The 22,941-nt window shown below is 38.8% G+C and overlaps 1 protein-coding gene across 5 annotated transcripts in view; it reads right to left on the bottom strand.

Moving 5' to 3' along the window:
* Nucleotides 1–22,467, bottom strand: part of LOC138308489 (uncharacterized) — a 32,650-nt gene extending 10,183 nt beyond the window's left edge. For 2 of the 5 annotated variants that reach the window (XR_011206140.1, XM_069249488.1), the window contains exons 1-11: nucleotides 22,124–22,467; nucleotides 20,869–20,964; nucleotides 18,451–18,513; nucleotides 17,587–17,628; nucleotides 16,850–16,912; nucleotides 15,704–15,766; nucleotides 9,523–9,585; nucleotides 8,665–8,727; nucleotides 7,938–8,000; nucleotides 7,632–7,697; nucleotides 1,708–1,765 (exon numbers count right to left, since the gene is read on the bottom strand). Coding sequence is in view for 4 of the 5 variants with exons in the window: in XM_069249488.1 (XP_069105589.1) it covers nucleotides 1,708–1,765; nucleotides 7,632–7,697; nucleotides 7,938–8,000; nucleotides 8,665–8,727; nucleotides 9,523–9,585; nucleotides 15,704–15,766; nucleotides 16,850–16,912; nucleotides 17,587–17,628; nucleotides 18,451–18,513; nucleotides 20,869–20,961 (637 nt within the window). In the remaining variant the exon portion in view is untranslated. Of the gene's footprint in view, nucleotides 1–1,707; nucleotides 1,766–7,631; nucleotides 7,698–7,937; nucleotides 8,001–8,664; nucleotides 8,728–9,522; nucleotides 9,586–15,703; nucleotides 15,767–16,849; nucleotides 16,913–17,586; nucleotides 17,629–18,450; nucleotides 18,514–20,868; nucleotides 20,965–21,503; nucleotides 21,619–22,123 lie in introns of those variants that run through there. The other 3 variants (XM_069249490.1, XM_069249489.1, XM_069249491.1) reach the window with 3 other exon arrangements.
* Nucleotides 22,468–22,941: the final 474 nt, after the last annotated feature.

Below are 22,941 nucleotides of genomic sequence, written 5' to 3'. Positions count from 1 at the left end.
TGATGTTTTGCACCAAAATATGGATATAATTCACTCAAGGGTTAAGGAGGAGTAGGATTTTAAAGCTAAGTTTCATCAAAGTTCCCCTTTCTGAGCCTCGCCCCTCTGTCCCCAGGGGTAGTCCTATCTCGTTTATATAAAATATTGTAGTTCCCAAAGATGTTTCCCACCAAATATGGATGAAACCCACTCGAGGATTAAGGAATTGTAGGTTTTTAAAGCAAAATTATGAAAATATCCCCTTTTGGGGCCCCACCCCTCAGCCCCCAGGGGTCGGACCAGGCTCATTTATATAAAATATGATTGTCCTTTGCCAATAATGATTCACAATAAATATGGATGAAATTCACTCAAGGGTTATGGAGCCAGGAGTAGGATTTTAAAACTAAAATTAAGAATTTTTCTCCTTTTGAGGCCCAACTCCTCAGCTCCTAGGGGTCTGATCAGGCTCATTTATATATAAATGATTGTCCTTCTTCAATGATGTTTCACACCAAATATGGATGAAATCCATTTAAGGATGAAGGAGGAATAGGATTTTAAAGCTAAAATTAAGAAAATTTCCTCTTTTGGGGCCCCACCCCTCAGCCCCTAGGGGTCGGAACAGGTTCATATATAACAGATATGATTGCCCTTCCCCAACAATGTTTTAAAACAAATTTGGTTGCCATCCATGCAAGGATGAAGGAGAAGTAGGATTTTAAAGCTTAAATTAAGAAAATTTGCCCTTTTGGAGCCCCACCCCTCAGCCCCTAGAGGTCGTACCTTACTCATTCATATAAAATATGATTTTCCTTCCATAATGATGTTTCACACCAAATACAAATGTAATCCACTCAAGGGTTAAGCATGAAGCTAAGTATTGGCCTACAATGTCATTTGACAGTGTTACATATTTTAATGTTGATATGGCATCGTACAAGTTTGTCTATCCATTTGAATGGTTTTCACAGCTTCATTCATCAAACCAGATGGTTTTCAATTGATTAGTAAAAAATCAATTGCATTTCAAGACTTAAAGACGGCCTTCCATTGTAGGCCGCTACTTAGCTTTATGGTCGGACTCTATTCATGTCACTTACTTGTACAAATCCTAGTTACAACACAGAGTTTATGCAGTGTAAAATTCTTGTTTTTATGTTTACATGAACACACACCTGCAAAAGTTGCTTTACATTACCAATGTAAAATAAAATTTCAGACCACAACTTGGCTTCATGGTCTGACCGTAAGTACTCATTTCCGCACTGCATTGTAGATGTAAATGTAATGATTTTTGGCAGTACTGCCGAACTTAATTTTCAGCTCCTATTTATTCTTGTAAAATTATAACCTATGCATTGTAAGTATTAAAATTCTCAAAACCTTTGTAGCTTTTGGTAGTGAATAACATATTAAAAGCTCTTTTGATACGTGTGTATGAAAAGTACGACACATATAACTTTAAATGAAAAAATACTTGTGCATAGGAAATTAAGCAAAATGTAGCATTTCATCCGGGTCACTTTTTGACTGGTTAATTATAAATTTGCAAAGTAAATGGTATTTCTGACAGATATCTTTACGTTACAATGATACAAATTTAGAAAATCAAATTGATAACGCGAGTGTAACATAAAATGGTTTGTGGAAAATCTGCACGTTTCTGGCCTCGCAAAAATGGATATATTCATTAATATTGCTAAAGTGTGATTTTTATATATTCACCTTTCGTATCAGCTGTGTCCGGAAGTTCATAGAAGTCCTTGGAATAACCTGCCTGTTCCTTTTTATTAGGATAAAAAAATAAACAGAACAAACATAAAATCAGAACATCAAAGGAATTACTGCAAATTACTTAGATTCCCTAAGGCATTTATTTTTATGTTAATTAATTCGTGAGGAGTCATTCGTGAATTCAAATCTCGCGAATATTTGTATAAAATGTCGTTCATTTCGATCCACACATTACCGTACAACTTCGTTATAGATTAATGCAATGTTAGTTATAGCTATAACATACTATTGTATGCATAATATGAACAAGAGGCCCATGAGCCTTTAGTTATCGATCACTTGATAATAATTAATTTTCTCTTTGTTTCTGGCTTTCTGATTGGCCTATTCATTTTTTTCATTCCACGATGAAACAAGAGGCCCAGAGGGCCTGTATCGCGCACCTGGTTTGTTATGCCAAGTAATGATCTGAATACAGGTTCATTGTTTCTTTTCTGAAGGAATTTTAATATTAACCTTTTAATCCCCTATTGGGCCCCAACCCTCCTGCCCCAAGGGTTTCAGAGCCAAAATTTATACAAGTTCTGTTCCCCCCTCCCCCAAGGATGTTTGTGGCCAAATTTGGTTACAATCCATTCAGAACTCTAGGACAAGTAGCGATTTAAAGGATTTACCTCTATTTCCCCTATAGGGCCCCGCCCCTCCTGCCCCCGGGGGACCAGAGCCAAAATTTATACAAATTCTGTTCCCCTTCCCCCAAGGATGTTTGTGGCCAAATTTGGTTACATTCCATTCAGAACTCTATGACTAGTAGCGATTTAAATAATTTACCTCTATTTCCCCTATTGGGCCCCGCCCCTCCTGCCCCCGGGGGGTCAGAGCCAAAATTTATACAAGTTCTGTTCCCCTTCCCCCAAGGATGTTTGTGGCCAAATTTGGTTACAATCCATGCAGAACTCTAGGACAAGTAGCGATTTAAAGGATTTACCTCTATTTCCCCTATTGGGCCCCACCCCTCCTGCCCACCGGGGGTCAGAGCCAAAATTTATACAAATTCTGTCCCCCCTTCCCCCAAGGATGTTTGTGGCCAAATTTGGTTACAATCCTTGTAGAACTCTATGACAAGTAGTATTTAAAGGATTTACCTCTATTTCCCCTATTGGGCCCCGCCCCTCCTGCCCCCGGGGGGTCAGAGCCAAAATTTATACAAGTTCTGTTCCCCTTCCCCCAAGGATGTTTGTGGCCAAATTTGGTTACAATCCATGCAGAACTCTATGACTAGTAGCGATTTAAAGGATTTACCTCTATTTCCCCTATTGGGCCCCGCCCCTCCTGCCCCCGGGGGTCAGAGCCAAAATTTATACAAATTCTGTCCCCCTTCCCCCAAGGATGTTTGTGGCCAAATTTGGTTACAATCCATGTAGAACTCTATGACAAGTAGCGATTTAAAGGATTTACCTCTATTTCCCCTATTGGGCCCGCCCATCCTGCCCCCGGGGGACCAGGGGGACCAATTTGGTTACAATCCATGAGAAATCCAAAAGCGATTTATACCCTATTGTCCTGCGCCCGTGTGGGTTAAGCTGTTCCCAATCCATGCTTCCCTCAATTGGGCCCGAATGTTTGTGGCCCCTTCCCTCAAATTTGGTTTGGTTACATTCCATTCAAAACTCTATGACTAGTAGCGATTTAAAGAATTTACCTCTATTTCTCCTATTGGGCCCCGCCCCTCCTGTCCCCCGGGGGTCGGAGCCAAAATTTATACAAATTCTGTCCCCCATCCCCCAAGGATGTTTGTGGCCAAATTTGGTTACAATCCTTGTAGAACTCTATGACAAATAGTGATTTAAAGGAAAAGTTGACGGACGGACGGATGGACGACGGACGCCGCGCCATGACATAAGCTCATCGGCCCTTCGGGCCAGGTGAGCTAAAAAAAATCCGAGAATGGCGCGGAAACCCGACTTTATCGTGACGTCACAATAGAAACATTGACGTTGCGTATTGATTTGGAAAAAATAATTCCTTGGAAAAAATCAATGGAATCGTACGTGTAAACGTATTTCATTTTATAAAGTAGCCTGGAAAATTGATTATAAGCGTTGAAGTTACTATTTTTTAATTTCATCGGGGTATGAAAGAAATTTTGTTTGGAAACTGTCAATCCGCGTAGCGGATTCTCACAAAAGTTTGCAAACAAAATTTATTTCATAACCCGATGAAATTAAAAAACAAGAGGCCCATGGGCCTTAACGGTCATCTGACTCATGGCACAAAACAACAAAGTCACAGTATAAAGTATTGGTTAACGATTAATATAAACAATACAAGGAACTCCTTAGTTGAATGTGTAAGTTTCTGAAAAAGGTAAATGTCATTTGTTGAACAAACTTGGTAGCCCTTCATCCAAATATGGTCGAAACCCATTCAAGGATTAATATAAGGAGGAGTCAGATTTTAAAGCCAAATTTCAGCAAAGCTCCCATTTTGGACCTCGGTCATACTATCCCCATGGGTCTTACCTCGGTCCTTTATAAAATATGATTGTCCTTACCTAAAGTTCCCCCTTCTGAATCAATTAAAACCACTATAGACCAATTTTCATTGAGATCGGAGACTGAAACCTTAAAACAGGAAGTGGGCCAGCAGCCATCTTGGAATACCAAAATCTTTACGAAAATGTTTGCATGTTGTTCAGCATCAATTAAAACCCCTATAGACCAATTTTCATTGAGATCGGAGACTGAAACCTTAAAACAGGAAGTGGGCCAGCGACCATCTCGGAATACCAAAATCTTTACGAAAATGTTTGCATGTTGTTCGGCATCAATTAAAACCCCTATAGACCAATTTTCATTGAGATCGGAGACTGAAACCTTAAAACAGGAAGTGGGCCAGCGGCCATCTTGGAATACCAAAATCTTTACGAAAATGTTTGCATGTTGTTCGGCATCAATTAAAACTCCTATAGACCAATTTTCATTGAGATCGGAGACTGAAACCTTAAAACAGGAAGTGGGCCAGCGGCCATCTTGGAATACCAAAATCTTTACGAAAATGTTTGCATGTTGTTCGGCATCAATTAAAACCCCTATAGACCAATTTTTATTGAGATCGAGACTGAAAGCTTAAAACAGGAAGTGAGCCAGCTAAAATTAAGAAAATTTGCCCTTTTGGGGCCCCACCCCTCAGTTCCTAGGGTTCAGACCAGACTCATTTATATAAAATATAATTGTGTTTCCCCAATGATGCTTCACACCAAATATGGATAAAATTCATCCAAGGATGGAGGAGGAGTAGGATTTTAAAGCTAAAATTAAGAAAATTTCCCCATTTGGGGCCCCACCCCTCAGCCCCTAGGGGTCGGACCAGGCTCATTTGTAATATGATTTTCTTTCATACCTACAGGTGTAATACTGGCTGGTCCAGGGCAATACACTCATGCCGCCTGAGGCTGTATTGCATGACTACCCATGCAATAAAGCTTCGTGACGTCACAGCGTCAACAAAATTTCTATTTCCTCAGTAAAATGTTCACATTTTTTTCACAAACTTGCCTGGTTTTACTATAAAAGATGCAAACAACGGAATTTGTGTTGAAAATATCACGTAATTTTTCATGTATAGGAAATTGACTTTCAGTCGTGGATTTCTTCGAATTAATTTCAAAATGGCGGGATATTATAGTTGTAAAATTGCAATAAAACGTCGAGGTATGAAAGAAAAAATACTCTTTCATAAGTGGATATGAAGGATAGGCATATTCTACCCCTCGGGATCACAAAATGTTGCAAAACCCTCGGCAAGCCTCGGGTTTTACTACATTTTGTGACCCTCGGGTAGAATATCCCTATCCTTCATATCCACATATGAAAGAGTCTTATAGTCCTTCCCCAATGATGTTTCACAACAAATATGGATGAAATCCATCCAAGGATGAAGGAGGAGTAGGATTTTAAAGCTAAAATTAAGAAAATTTGCCCATTTGGGGCCCCACCCCTCAGCGCCTAGGGGTTGGACAACGCTCATTTACATCAAATATGATTATCCTTCCCCAATAATGTTTTACACTAAATATAGATGAAATCCATCCAAGGATGAAGGAGGAGTAGGATTTTAAAGCTAAAATTAAGAAAATTTGCCCTTTGGGGGCCCCACCCCTCAGCCCCTAGGGGTTGGACCACGCTCATTTATATAAAATATGATTGTCCGTCCCAAATAATGTTTCACACCAAATATGGATGAAATCCATCCAAGGATGAAGGAGAAGTAGGATTTTAAAGCTAAAATTAAGAAAATTTGCCTTTTTGGGGCCCTACCCCTCAGCCCCTAGGGGTCGGACCAGGCTCATTTATATAAAATATGATTGTCCATCCCAAATGATGTTTCACACCAAATATGGATGAAATCCATCCAAGGATGAAGGAGGAGTAGGTTTTTAAAGCTAAAATTAAGAAAATTTGCCCTTTTGGGGCCCCACCATTCAGCCCCTAGGGGTCGGACCAAGCTCATTTATATAAAATATGATTGTCCTTCATCAATAATGTTTCACACCAAATATGGATGAAATCCATCCAAGGATGAAGGAGGAGTAGGATTTTAAAGCTTAAAATAAGAAAATTCGCCCTTTTGGGGCCCACCCCTCAGCCCCTAGGGGTCACACCTATCTCAAATATATAAAATACGAATGTCCTTACCTAATGATGTTTCACACCAAATATGGATGAAATCCATCCAAGGATGAAGGAGGAGTAGGATTTTAAAGCTAAAATAAGAAAATTTGCCCTTTTGGGGCCCCACCCCTCAGCCCCTAGGGGTCGGACCAGGCTCATTTATATAAAATATGATTGTCCTTCCCCAATGATGTTTCAAACCAAATATGGATGAAATCCATCCAAGGATGAAGGAGGAGTAGGATTTTAAAGCTAAAATTAAGAAAATTTGCCCTTTTGTGGCCCCGCCCCTCTGACCCTAGGGGTCGGACCAGGCTCATTTATATAAAATATGATTGTCCTTCCCTAATGAAGTTTCACACCAAATATGGATGAAATCCATCCAAGGATGAAGGAGGAGTAGGATTTTAAAGCTGAAATTAAGAAAATTTGCCCTTTTGAGGCCCTGCCCCTCTGACCCTAGGGGTCGGACCAAGCTCATTTATATAAAATATGATTGTCCTTGACCAGCCCCAAACGAGAGGTTTGCACACCAAAATATGGATTCCATCCACAAAGTAGGTTTGCCCTTTTGGTGACAAACCTTCCCTAAAATTTATTTTACATAACCCAAAACGACGACGGTGAAATCACCGTAGTGACAAAAAAGTGACCTTCAATACTTAATTATAAGATCCAAATTAGTCATGCCATTTAATATCCAACTGTTTTATTTTTCATTTGACAAAAAATTCATGAAATTGGAAACATTTTTGTGTGAACGAAAAACATATTTACGTAAGATATAGTAACCAAGAACATCAAAATACAAATTAATTGCATTTAATATGACGTAAATATAATCATGCAAACAATGTATTGTACACGGTCGGATACACACGGCATAACACGCTATTCTAAACGTGTTATTTCCGACACGGCTTTTAATTGTTTGCTGATAATTTTTAGTCAGCATCTATCTTATTCGCAACACGCAGTCATTTTGATATGATAAATCGAAAAATTGTGTTATAGATTTGTCCAACATGAAATTACTCAGTTATGAAAGAGGATCGAACTAAACGTAAACGATTTTCTTTTCAACTTTGACAATATTACGCCTATAATCACATAGAAAGAATTTCCATTTGAAGTATAATGCAATGATGTCCATATTAACGTTACACTGCCAGAACATATATAATCATTCGTCGAGAATATAACGGAAATGAAATGATTTGAGCTATGATTTACTATACAAACCTTCATCATGGTTTGGATATCAATTATCGAAGATATGGCGGCATCCAATAACATGGAGGTTTCGTTCTGCAAAAATAAAAGTCCAGTAATAGTAAAACCAACAGCAATCACATTTGAAAACAAAAATTAAACCCATGATTATTTTTTTTCAGGCTTCTATATTCCATCCTTCTGATCATTAATAGAGTTACTTTGTTCGTTTTACTCCATTGGTGGACTAAAACGAAGGGAGGCAATTCGGACTGGCGGAGTGATACGAAGGGAGGTAACTCTAATAGATTAGAAAGACGTATATGGACTACTCACTTGTTTATTTTCTGTCTCATTTACTCTTTTTTTTATTTCTTTTACTTTGTCAACCAGCTTCATCTGAAAAACAGATAATTATCAATTAATTGTATCGTAATAACCGACTGTATAAGGACTCTGTCGATACCGAATCACTTTTTCACCTTCGGTCGAACACTCGCACCTGTGGGATATTTTTTATGTTCTGTCACCTAATCCCTAATCAAGACACGAATCAAAACAATATCGATCTTGATAATCTGGCCCAATTCATTATATTCCCATGGCTTTGTGACATATTATAATATGTTACAAGAAAAAACTCTTTAGTAAGTGTCTATTTCCAAACCTGTGTATAGTGACCTGTTACCATAGCAACCAAACATTCGACAAAAGAAAACATGCATGCACATCAACACGTGGTCTCTACTATTGGTGTTTAGAATTATTGAAATTCACCCAGTAATTTAAAAGTTGTCCAGAAGATTTGTTTCGGACAGAAAAGCAGAAAAGCTGATTCACTTAGGGGGAGATGTGTTGTAGGATAAAAAGTTTTCAATTCTGAACAAACATTTAATTACAAAATAGAGGAAATTCTTTCATCATTTCCGTGTCTTAGAATCTAACAGGAATAACGAAGCGTTCATTTTGTTCCACACTATTGATTTTTTCCATATATACATACATGAAAACTATTAAGGTTAAGGTTATGTGATAAAATTCATGCTAACAAACCTGTACATACCATTCTCTCTATAAATGTCGATTTCATTTCACCTATCAAGGTAGACTGCATATCAGTTTTTGCCTGAAAATACATAAAATAGTGTATTGGATATATCAATAAGTATATTTATTTATGAAAAAGTTGTAACCTCAGGTAAAACTTCATGAAACCAACAATTTTGCAGTTAATACTGTCTCGTGAATTAAAAAGTGCTCTATGGCAAGTAAAGTAATGATGAGTGGGACTTCAAATAAATCTAATTTGATATCTATATAAATATATATATGTATCCCCTGAACAGCATTGGTAGCTGCGAAAGCGCTAGGCAGATTTGTTTTAATATTTGTTTTTTTCCATAAAATATATATTACTCTTTCATATGTGGATATGAAGGATAGGGATATTCTACCCGAGGGTCACAAAATGTAGTATAACCAGAGGCTTGCCGAGGGTTTTGCAACAGTTTGTGATCCCGAGGGAAGAATATCCCTATCCTTCATATCCACTTATGAGTATTTTTCTTTCATACCTCGACGTTTTATTGCAATTTTACAACTATTATATCCCGCCATTTTGAAATAAATTCAAAGAAAACTACGGCTGCAAGTCAAAAATTACGTGATATTTTCAAAAAAAATTCCGTTGTTTGCATCTTTTATAGTAAAACCAGTCAAGTTTGTAAAAAAAATGTTAAAATTTTACCGAGGAAATAGAAATTTTGTTGACACCGTGATGTCATGAGCCTTTATTGCATGGGTAGCCATACAATACAGCCTCAAGCAGCATGAGTGTATTGCCCTAGACCAGCCAGTATTACACCCACGTTTGTATGAAAGAAATTTCAGTAACGTATGCATCTAATTATCGGTACTTTACCTGAATTTCCTCAAAACGATTCATTGCTTCTCTTGAGAGTTCGCCTAATTTTTCTGTTTTCATCTGAAAAAAATATTTAATTTTGTTTAGCTTTCAAAATATATCATTATAAAAGTGGCATTATTTATTATTAGCTCACCTGGTCCAAAGGACCGAGGTGAGCTTATGGGATACCGCAGCGTCCGTCGTCCGTCGTCCGTCGTCCGGCGTCCGTCATCCGTCAACAATCGACTTCTTCTCCATAACCGCTGGTCGGATTTCAACAAAATTTGGCTGGTAGCATCCTTATGGGCTACTAACTGAAAATTGTACAAATGATGGGGCTGATCCCCTGGGGGCCTGAGGGGCGGGGCCAAAAGGGGTCAATTTGGCTATTTTCATATAAACGACTTCTTCTCTGAAACCAAGCATGGGATAGCACCCATAATGCAATGGTAGCATCCTTATAGGGTGGGGATTCAAAATTGTACAAATGATGGGGCTGACCCCCCAGGGGCCTGAGGCACGGGGCCAAATGGGGTCAATTTGGTTATTTCCATATAAACGACTTCTTCTCTGAAACTAAGCAAGAGATAGCACTCATAATGCAATGGTAATATCATTATAGGGTGGGGATTCAAAATTGTACAAATGATGGGGCTGACCCCCCGGGGGCCTGAGGGGCGGGGTCAATTTGGCTATTTCCATATAAACGACTTCTTCTCTGAAACTAAGCAAGAGATAGCACTCATAATGCAATGGTAGTATCGTTATAGGGTGGGGATTCAAAATTATACAAATGATGGGGCTGACCCCCCGGGGGCCTGAGGGGCGGGGTCAAATGGGGTCAATTTGGCTATTTCCATATAAACGACTTCTTCTCTGAAACTAAGCAAGAGATAGCACTCATAATGCAATGGTAGTATCGTTATAGGGTGGGGATTCAAAATTGTACAAATGATGGGGCTGACCCCCCGGGGGCCTGAGGGGCGGGGTCAAAAGGGGTCAATTTGGCTATTTCCATATAAACGACTTCTTCTCTGAAACTAAGTATGGTATAGCACCCATAATGCAATGGTAGCATCCTTATAGGGTGGGGATTCAAAATTGTACAAATGATGGGGCTGACCTCCCGGGGGCCTGAGGGGCGGGGGTCAAAAGGGGCAATTTGGCTATTTCCATATAAACGACTTCTCTGAAACTAAAGCATGGGATAGCACCCATAATGCAATGGTAGCATCCTTAGGGTGGGGATTCAAAATTGTACAAATGATGGGGCTGACCCCCAGGGGCCTGAGGGGCGGGGTCAAAAGGGGTCAATTTGGCTATTTCCATATAAACGACTTCTTCTCTGAAACTAAGCATGAGATAGCACTCATAATGCAATGGTAGTATCCTTATAGGGTGGGGATTCAAAATTGTACAAATGATAGGGGCTGACCCCCCGGGGGCCTGAGGGGCGGGGTCAAATGGGGTCAATTTGGCTATTTCCATATAAACGACTTCTTCTCTGAAACTAAGCAAGAGATAGCACCCATAATGCAATGGTAGTATCGTTATAGGATGGGGATTCAAAATTGTACAAATGATGGGCTGACCCCCCGGGGGCCTGAGGGGCGGGGTCAAATGGGGTCAATTTGGCTATTTCCATATAAATGACTTCTTCTCTGAAACCAAGCATGGGATTAAATGCAATGGTAGCATCCTATAGGATGGGGATTCAAAATTGTGTACAAATGATGGGGCTGACCCCCCGGGGGCTGAGGGGCGGGGTCAAAAGGGGTTCAATTTGGCTATTTCCATATAAACGACTTCTTCTCTGAAACTAAGCAAGGATAGCACCCATAATGCAATGGTAGCATCGTTATAGGGTGGGGATTCAAAATTGTACAAATGATGGGGCTGACCCCCCGGGGGCCTGAGGGGCGGGGTCAAATGGGGTCAATTTGGCTATTTCCATATAAACGACTTCTTCTCTGAAACTAAGCATGGATAGCACCATAATGCAATGGTAGCATCCTTATAGGGTGGGGAATTCCAAATTGTACAAATGATGGGGCCGACCCCCCGGGGCCTGAGGGGCGGGGTCAAAAGGGGTCAATTTGGCTATTTCCATATAAACGACTTCTTCTCTGAAACTAAGCATGGTATAGCACCCATAATGCAATGGTAGCATCCTTATAGGTTGGGGATTCAAAATTGTACAAATGATGGGCTGACCCCCGGGGCCTGAGGGGCGGGGTCAAAAGGGGCCAATTTGGCTATTTCCATATAAACGACTTCTTCTCTGAAACTAAGCATGGTATAGCACCCATAATGCAATGGTAGCATCCTTATAGTGTGGGAATTCCAAATTGTGCAAATGATGGGGCAGACCCCCCGGGGGCCTGAGGGGCGGGGTCAAAAGGGGTCAATTTGGCTATTTCCATATAAACGACTTCTTCTCTGAAACTAAGCATGGTAGAGCACCCATAATACAATGGTAGCATCCTTATAGTGTTGGGATTCAAAATTGTGCAAATGATAGGGCTGACCCCCCGGGGGCCTGAGGGGCGGGGTCAAAAGGGGTCAATTTGGCTATTTCCATATAAACGACTTCTTCTCTGAAACTAAGCATGGTATAGCACCCATAATGCAATGGTAGCATCCTTATAGGGTGGGGATTCCAAATTGTGCAAATGATAGGGCTGACCCCCAGGGGCCTGAGGGGCGGGGTCAAAAGTGGTCAATTTCCATATAAATGACTTTTTCTCTGCAACTTAACATGGGATTACGCTCATAATGTAATGGGTACATCCTTATAGGGTTTGGATTCTAAATTGTGCAAATGATGGGGCTGACCCCTCGGGGGCCTGAAGGGTGGGGTCAAAAGGGGTTAATTTAGCTATTTCCATATAAACGACTTCTTCTCTGCAACTAAGAATGGAAGAGCACTTATAATGCAATGGTAGCATCCTTATAGGGTTGGGATTTTAAATTGTACAAATGATAGGGCTGACCCCAGGGGCCTTAGACGGCAATAGATGCGAGGTCAAAAAGGTCAATTATGCTACTACTTTCATATAAATTACTTTGTCTCTGAACCTATGTATTGGATAGCATATTTGTATGGTATCAATAGCATCATTGTATGGTTGTGATTCAAAATTAAACTTTGTGAGTCAATTTTGCTTATTTTTCTGATTGTCAGAGTCTTGTGATAATTACTAACAAAAAACCAGGTGAGCGATACAGGCCCTCTGGGCCTCTTGTCATATTTTGCGTACGAAAACAATATATATCGCAGATATGCTTGTATTAGATAATTTTACCAATGATACATGACTTCTTCCAATTACGCCTTTCAAAAGAAAAGTATATAATGTGAAACCTGAAACCGACACCATGTTGCGTGTTTGTTGTGCGAGGTGCGTGTTTTGGGAGACTGCGGTATATTCATGTTGTGTCTTTTTGTATAGTGGAACTTTTGCCCTTTTTATAGTGCTATATCACTGAAGCATGCCGCCGAAGACACCAAGCAACACACCCCACCCACTCACATTATACTGACAACGGGCGAACCAGTCGTCCCACTCCATGAATGCTGAGCGCTAAGCAGGAGCAGAAACTACCACTTTTATAAACTTTGGTGTGTCCCAGCCCTGGGGGCCTAGTAGCGTTTTAAAGAATTATCAAAAATTTCCCCTATTGGGCCCCGCCCCTCAGGCCCCAGGGTGTCAGAGTCACCACCTATACACAATCTGTTCCCCTTCACCTAAGCATGTTTCTGGCCAAATTTGGTCAAAATCTAACGAGAACTTTACGACTAGTAGCGTTTTGAAGGAATTTTCCTGTTTTTCCCCTATTGGGACCTGCTCCTCAGGCTCCAGGGGGGGCTGCGGTTCAGGGAGGTCAGAGCCATCATGTATACAAAATCTGTTCACCGTCTCATAAAGATATTTTAGACCAAATCTGGTAGAAATTCTTTGGAAATATTATGACTAATAGCATTTTGAAGGAATTTCCCATATTGGACCCCGCCCCTCCTGTCCCAGAGGGATCAGAACCATCATTTATACAAAATATCTTCACATTCCCCCAAAAATATTTCTGACCAAATTTGGTCAAAATCCATGGAGAATTTTATGACTGGTAGCGTTTTAAACAATTGTCAAAATTTCCCCTATTTGGCCCCGCCAATCCTGCCCCAGGGGGGTCAGAGTCACAATTTATACAAAATCTGTTCCCCTTCCACCACAAATATTTCTGGCCAAATTTGGTCAAAATCCAATAAGAACCTTATGACTAGTAGCGTTTTGAAGGAATTTTCCTCTATTTCCCCTATTGGGCCCCGCCCCTCAGGCCCCAGGGGGTCAGAGTCACCATTAATACAAAATCTGTTCCCCTTCCCTTACAAATGTTTCTGGCCAAATTTGGTCAAAATCCAATAAGAACCTTATGACTAGTAGCGTTTTGCAGGAATTTTCCTCTATTTCCCCTATTGGGGCCCCGCCCCTCAGGCCCCATGGGGTCAGGGTCACCATGTATTCAAAATATGTTTCCCTTTCCCTAAGAATATTTCTGGCCAAATTTGGTCAAAATCCAAAGGAACCTTATGACTAGTAGCGTTTTGAAGGAATTTTACTCTATTTCCCCTACTGGGTCCTGCCCCAAGGGGGTCAGAGTCACCATTTATACAAAATCTGTTCCCCTTCCCCTAAAAATGTTTCTGGCCAAATTGGTTAAAATCCGTTGGAAACTTTTTGACTAGTAGCGTTTTAAAGAAATACCAGAATGTCCCCTATTGGGCTCCGTTCCTCAGGCCCCTGAGGGGTCAGAGTCACCATTTATACAAAATCTATTCCCCCTTCCTCTAAGGATGTTTCTGGCCAAATTTGGTCAAAATCCAATAAGAACTTTATGACAAGTAGTGTTTTGAAGGCGCTTCCTTCTATTTCCCCTATTGGGGCCCCGCCCCTCAGGCCCCATGGGGTCAGAGTCACCATGTATTCAAAATATGTTTCCCTTTCCCTAAGAATATTTCTGGCCAAATTTGGTCAAAATCCAAAGGAACCTTATGACTAGTAGCGTTTTGAAGGAATTTTACTCTATTTCCCCTACTGGGTCCTGCCCCAAGGGGGTCAGAGTCACCATTTATACAAAATCTGTTCCCCTTCCCCTAAAAATGTTTCTGGCCAAATTGGTTAAAATCCGTTGGAAACTTTTTGACTAGTAGCGTTTTAAAGAAATACCAGAATGTCCCCTATTGGGCTCCGTTCCTCAGGCCCCTGAGGGGTCAGAGTCACCATTTATACAAAATCTATTCCCCCTTCCTCTAAGGATGTTTCTGGCCAAATTTGGTCAAAATCCAATAAGAACTTTATGACAAGTAGTGTTTTGAAGGCGCTTCCTTCTATTTCCCCTATTTGGCCCCGCCCTTCCGGCGCCAGAGGGGTCAGAGTTACCATTTATACAAAATCTATTCCCCCTTCCTCTAAGGATGTTTCTGGCCAAATTTGGTCAAAATCCAATAAGAACTTTATGACAAGTAGTGTTTTGAAGGCGCTTCCTTCTATTTCCCCTATTTGGCCCCGCCCTTCCGGCGCCAGAGGGGTCAGAGTTACCATTTATACTTTCCACTTCCCCTAAGGATGTTTCTTGCCAAATTTGGTTAAAATCCGTTGAAATTTTGTTTCAAAGAATGACCAAAATTTCCCCTTTTGGGCCCCGCCCCTCAGGCCCTAGGGGGGTCAGAGTCACCATTTATACAAAATCTGTTCTCCTTCCCCTAAGGATCTTTCTGGACAAATTTGGTTAAAATCCATCAAGAACTTATTGACTAGTAGCGATTTAAAGGAAACGTTTACGCACGAAGGGCGACGACGGACGGTGCACGATGACAATAGGTCATCTTGACCCTTCTTGTCAGATGACCTAAAAAGTTAGGTATTGGTGTTGATTATTATTGTTCACGGGAATACGGTACAGTGTCGGATTGGACAGAATGTTTGAAGAGTCAGGCTTCACTGTATTTATCTTATATTATTTCTTTTTTTTTACTACATTAACCTCTTGTTTATCTTACTTTGGTGTTCCGTATCTCTCCATTAATTTATCTTAACTGAGTTTCCCGTATTCCTTCATCAATCTTTGTGACATTTATTTATCTTACTTGAGTTTCATGTATCCCTTCATCAATCTTTGTGACATTTATTGATCTTACCCGAGCTTCCCGTATCCCTTCATCAATCTTTGTGGCATTCATTTCAAGCACTACTGCTATCCTCTGTATCATGAATCAACACAAAAAATTCAAAACGTTACCTTAGCAACCATTAGAACATATTGGTATTTTCATAACAAACATATCAAATAAATGTTAGATTTTCATGACCAAATATTAACAGATTTCGAGAGAAAAAGTCTCAAAATGAATTATATATTTTATACATTTTGATACGTTTTATGCCCTTATGAAACTAAAACAAAATTCAGTGACAACAATGCTTAATTAATATCAAATAGCCATTGACATTGCAGCATAATTAAATGCCGATCTGATTGAATATCTTTATCGTCACTCCGTTTAATAAAGGATTCAAAAACATCACATAAGGAGAACGTTCTGGTGAACTACTCTATGCCACCTGCACTTCTGATCAAATGCTCAAGCTACATCAATTGAAAACGAAATTTCGTCCCTGTATACAACTGCATTAGCTGTGTTCTGCTCTTTGGGCAAAACGACTACGTACACCAGAAAATATGATAGCTCTTTAAAATCGTCCCCCTTCAATCCACTCTCAAGATTCTGGTATCAGCAATTTGATTGGCTGAATCGAAAGGTCATCAGAACATGGCCCTTGATGGGACGGTATGAAATCCTTTATCAAACGGCGTTATTAATTAGATTTAACGGAGTGATTGTAAAGATTAGATTTTAATTAGATTGAATTAAATGCAAAACAAATCATAAAGATGCAAGCAATATCAAATAACGATCCTAATGATCAACATAAAATGTGCGTACATTTGTATATTGTTAAACCATATTTAGTTATTGTTGGTTGGCACTGAATATTGAAAGTAGTTTATTAATTGATTTTTTTTTTTGTCTTATATATTCTTTGCAGTATTTAAGGATTACATTGAAAATACTGGTTGCATAGGTGAGCTATGTAAGCAATCCTTAATTTTTCAAAATAGGGACTCGCTTCTGCAAAAGAATTACGCCGTTCTACCAGGCAGTCAAAAGCGACGTTAAAACGCCAGTGCAATTTCTTTCCTTTATGGGATGATACAAGTAGTGTGTAGCCAAACTGAATGAAACAGCTCTCACAAGCAAAATTCAATGATATCAATATTCTACCTCCATGGCCTTCATATCCGTCTTGAGGCTTGCCACTTCTGTACTGAGGGAAGTCATCTTTGTCTTAAATGAAACAAACATAATAAATCCAGATAAGCTTTCCGGAACTCTTTGTATGTTCATTATTTCTGGATCTTAACATATTTTGTATCTATTTCTACAATTTTATTTTTATTCAGTTGTTTTTCTTTCAATTTATTTAAGACTACTAGTGCTATTTTTTCCGGCGGTTTTGCAATTGACTGTGATTCCAAAGATACTCAATCTGATTATATTATTGTAGTGGAAGTATACTTGGTGATAAACTCCAATTCCATTTATACTAAATATTGCACAGCAATATGACCATAACTACTTTCAAAGATTGCAGGCAAAGGATAGAACACTTAAAGAATCTTCCTCATATATAAATTAACAACGAATTAATTATTTCAGCGTCTGGTCATTTAACCATGAGATTTGACGTTTTTTATGTGAAAAATTAATATCTAATGACAATTTGAATCCAGGCAAACTTAATAATAAATCATTCAAAGCATTTCCATACATGTATTTGTAAATAAAAAATGTAATTAAAATAAAGACAAGATGATCAGAAACATTGGCCTATTGTTTATAAATATATTAAGTCAATTTCCCAATCTTACATAAATATTCAAAGTAACGATACATTTATTTTTAGTTAGTTTTAGATGACAGTTGGAATTGATTATTTTTATACCAATAAAACAGATTACCTCGACAGTACCGAACTTCACCATCACATCACTTATCTCAACCTGTAAATAGAAGGGAATCACAATTTTAGAATAAACAAACCTATATCAGTTCGGTACAACTATCATCCAATCTTAATAAGTCTTTAAATATAGAGTAGACTCCAAGACCATATGTAAAAGCAAACGCTTGTTAAATCAATTTCATAGATTTTATCTATACTTTGAAATTTTGGTTGGTTGGTTGGATAGTTTATATCCTTTTAACGGCTAAGTTTATTTAAGGACGGCCTCCCCTGTATGCGGTGTGTTTATGTTTGTATATTTTTGGAGGTTTCGGTATGTTGATGCTGTTTTTTCCAATCTATCGCTATATCTATCTCACTGCAGAGACAAAGGACACATCGGTCAAATTATACTAGAAAGAGGAAAACCAATTATGCAATTACTACGGCTATTTAATTACATTTGAATTCAAAAATTCTACGTGTGAAAGGAAGCCTGCATACACATCATTATAACGTTTTATTGATATCGGTCCCGTCGTTAAGGAGTTCTCCATACGAATATCTACGGGCATACTTACAAACAAATATGATGATTAGTGTGTCCTTCTTAATTTAGTTCTGGAGATATAATAAAGGTTTTGTTTTCTTAAAATGAGATTTTAAGCAGAGTTTTTACTAAATGAAATTAAAACAATTACAACAATAATCAGTGAAATCAGTCATAGATTGAACGAGGCGAAATCTAAGAGCAAAACATATCATTATAGGCGAGTCTTATTACAAAGACTTGAACTACCCCAGTTTCATTTTTAAATAATTTATTAGTTATCATAGACAAGGTTAACAGGGCAATCTTGAAATGGTCTTCATAAATTACCTGGGTGCTTCTTGCATCCCTCTTCTGAGTAGCAATACGAGTTTCCTTCTCAGTGGCCGTAACCTTAATATATACAAAAGAACCAGTAGGTGCAATAAACCGGTGGCGTTGTCATAAGAAAGTTTTTACGCCTTGGTCATTATTTGAAATACTACCAGGGCGATAATTATTCTAAAATTCATTTTAAACCATATGGACCGAAACAAAGGTCCTTATTTTTTATATTGGACATGTCGTTTCTTCAACAAATATCAAACACTACCTCGTATGTGCATATTAACTAGAACACTGACACTTCAGAAAGGGCCCCGCTCAATGTGCCTTACGATTAGAAAATGACTGATGACAGTATAGTATGAGAGATCCCAGAGGGATCATGGCGCCTAGCAAATATATGTGTGACAATGGAAAAAATTGTTTGTTTGTTTGATTAATTTTTTTTGTTTGTTTGTTTGATTAATTAACGTCCTATTAACAGCTGTGTCATGTAAGGACGACCTCCCATGTATGCAGAGTGTTTGTTATGCGAGGTGCGTGTTTTGGGAGACTGCGGTATATTCATACTGTGTCTTCAAGTATAGTGGAACTGTTGCCCTTTTTATAGTGCTATATCACTGAAGCACGCCGCCGAAGACACCAAGCAACACACCCCACCCGGTCACAACCCCGAGCCTTCCTCACAGGGGCGAACGCTCAACTCAAGGCCTAAAGTGAGTCGGTGCCAAGGGACGCATTAGGAAAGATAAAGGCAGTTAGGAAGAAGAGAAAAGAAAATATCCTAAATTTAGTCGCCTTTTACGGTCATGCAACAGGGCAGCAGGTACAATTCTAATGCCCTACATGCAGGGCCAAAATTAACGTCCTATTAACAGCTATGGTCATTTAAGGACGGCCTCCCATGTAAGCAGTGTGTTGCGTGTATGTTGAGCGAGGTGCGTGTTTTGGGCGACTGCGGTGTATTCATGTTGTGTCTTCTTGTATAGTGGAACTGTTGCCCTTTTTATAGTGCTACTTGTATAGTGGAACTGTTGCCCTTTTTATAGTGCTATATCACTGAAGCATGCCGCCGAAGACACCAAGCAACACACCTCACCCGGTCACATTATACTGACAACGGGCGAATAAGTCGTCCCACTCCCTGTATGCTGAGCGCTAAGCAGGAGCAGAAACTACCACTTTTACAGACTTTGGTGTGTCTCGGCCAGGGGACAGAACCCAGAACCTTCCTCACAGGGGCGAACGCTCAACTCAAGGCCAAAAGCGAGGCGGTGCCAAGGGAAGCATTAGGGAAAATAAAGTCATTTAGGAAGAAGAGAAAAGATAATATCCTAAATTTAGTAACGCGCCCTACCTGCAGGGCCGATATTAAATTGAACGTCACGAGACTATATGATAACCAATGAAATAGTGGTAAATCAGAGCATATCTAATATAAATTATTGTTGTCATGAGAAGATCGATATATACAGTATCAACTCGGTGATAATATGTATTCAGATATAATATTGCGACGTCTTGATGGCGCTTAAGAGCTCAACCGCTTTATCAGGGTGGTGTTTTATGGCCATGGTTGTCCATACAAAAGGTCCTCTGTTTCGCTCATCATGGTGCAAACACAAACTGGTAGAATCTTGGGATCTAACAAGTTAACACCCCATTCGGAATCACGTGCTATAGTGAGCTTTGGAAATGGCCAACCATATTGCTGATGCCAGAAACTTGACTGGGGAAGAAATAGTTTGAACACGATGTCAGAATTATTTTCTTGTATGTAGTCATTTCGACCAAAAAGCACAACAAAAATAATTTACGTTATACTGGGACGAAATAGCGTTTAAGAAATTGATGTAGAACGGTGTAGAAAACGTATCTGAAAGTACAGTTGGTATACAGATCATCCGAACATGTTCTATTGAACGGAGTGGTTAAATGGACCTGTATTTTAATCATTGACCTCAAGAAATGCCAAAATTATTATTATACACATTGGCAGTTGCCTTGAAGATATTTGAATTTTGAAATTAACTATCTAGTCAATCTTCTTGGGAACATGTTTGATTTATTTCCTACATAGATTGAACATAAAATGCTAAAAAGTGTTTTCCTCCATGTAAACTGCACTATACATGACATTTTTCAAAGAAATTTTTAGACCCGTGTCATTTCTGTAAAGCACCTTTTTGGGCCCTCCCTCAGCACCCAAGGAACAATACAATTCACAATTGTTTGTTTGTTTGATAATGGCTCACTTCAAGTCAAAGAACTCAAACATTGAGCAACATTTGTTGAGTTTTCTTTAGTAATTTCGGAGAAGGTAAAAATTTAAATTGTTAAACGACACAAGGCGACCGACAAATCGCCGGCGATTAAAGTAAAACCTCTCCTATTTGCTTAGCAATGGAGAATATTTTGACTTACCTTTTTCTTTATTTCCTGACTTTGAACGGCCTGGGATGATACCAACAATATGATCACAACTGTGAAAATCATTTTTACACCGCAAACCCGCATTCTCTACAAATAAAATAAAAGTTACGCTTATCTCGCGTGAACTCGAGGCCGCAGACACCAACTAAGCACACCCCTAGTCACGATATGTAATTAAAAGAAATTAAAATGATAAATTATTATTTCCTGAAAAGTAAAAGGTATAACTTTTACACTTGTGCTTAAAAATGTTCGTTAGTGAAAGACAAGTCACATGTGTGATCAACTTCCGAGTATTCATTTAATGTGTAAAATTTCTCAACGTGTGTTTGTTTGTTTGATTAATTAACTAATTAACGTCCTATTAACAGCTATGGTTATGTAAGGACGGCCTCCAATGTATGTGGTGTGTTACGTGTATGTTGTGCGAGGTGGGTGTTTTGGAAGACTGCGGTATATTCATGTTGTGTCTAGTCACTCTTGTTATTCAAATTTGCTCTCGGTATACATTACATGTACGACACTTTCGTGACGAAAACTAACACCCAATGTATGAGAAAATTAACGATTGTTTACTCAATAACCTAGAGTATATCTGCATACACATATTTCACCTACCGGCTTACCTGTGTGTGATTACTGGTAACTTTGATATGTAGATACAAACAGGGAACAAAGCGAATAGCTTATCATTTTATGAAGGTAAATCCCTTTAATATCACAATAGCATACCGTATACACCTATGTCGAGTACTACTGATCACCCTGACCTACATGAAATCTATAAATAGATTTTATGGAAAATGGAAATATACGATACGTTATGCTAATACTACCTTTACTGAAAATTTACTTGTCAAAATATCTTAATAAAATCAGTCAAAAATCTAACGCATAAATATGAATTCAAAAAACGATAATGCTGTAAAACGAAAGTAGATGTGTCAGTTGTTTTTCACTGACCGATCACAGACAATCCATCCCTGAATCGATAGTCAATTGCTGCCACGGAAATCTCTTTGTTGACTATAAATAAATATCAATCAGTAGTTAGTCTTCGTAAACATAATCGATTCAGTATTTTAAGTAACAGTATGTGCCTCCAGTTGTTGTTAGGATCAACAGGTCAATATTATAACCCAGGTGCCATTACCTCTGAGGTGAATTTCTTTATGCTTGCCTATATTTGATATATTTTGAATTCTAGGTCAGCATTGTGTAAATTGTTTGCAATGTTTAGTCTTACCTTGTGAACCGTAAGCGTTCTCTCGTTGTGCAAAATTCTCGTCTGTATCAAGTCGGTGTTGAAATTAGCATACGTACAATTGCATCTGGGGTATATATGGTAACCTTAAACCGCTCGGTGCCTCAATTAAACGACAGAAAAGTTGGGTTTATTGTCGTCCAAGTTATCTCACTCTTCAGTTATCAATATGTTACTAAATATTTATCCACGAGGAGACGCGGAGTTTACAGTTAACATGGAGACTTATCTGTAATTTCTGCTTGTAACGTAGTGTTCATTGGACCAGGGAAACACTAGCATAACATACTGTATGATACGAACCGGAAAAACACGACCATTTTTAAATGTCCACTTGAATGTTTACCGACGAGCTATAAATAACTAAACTATAGAATCGGCTTATCACAGTATTATTTTCATATGCAGATCAATGCAATTTAAGGATCTGCTCTGGTGAAAAGCAAACAATTTTTCTAATATAGATTATTAGAAATAGGAATACATACCAAAGTTTAAACTGTTATAAAATGAATATGGTTGTGTGCTTGATTTTTAACTATTATATGTATATGAATTAAATATGGTAATTTGTCGTAGATTGTGATTAATACCGGAATTTCACTGTTTTGACCATACACACGACAAACTAAAGCAATAGTTTTCTTAGCTGTCTGATAAGCATAAAAATTCGTATTTTTTTTTAAATTGTTTGATTAATTAACGTCCTATTAACAGCCAGGGTCGTGTTCATTAGCACGGCCTCCCATGTAAGCAGTGTGTTGAGTGTATGAAGTAAGTGGCGTGTGTTTTGGGAGACT

Source organism: Argopecten irradians, chromosome 15 (genome assembly GCF_041381155.1).
Source record: "Argopecten irradians isolate NY chromosome 15, Ai_NY, whole genome shotgun sequence".
Taxonomy (NCBI): domain Eukaryota; kingdom Metazoa; phylum Mollusca; class Bivalvia; order Pectinida; family Pectinidae; genus Argopecten; species Argopecten irradians.
The sequence above is the reverse complement of the archived record's forward strand: the minus strand, read 5'-3'. Positions and strand labels throughout refer to the sequence as shown.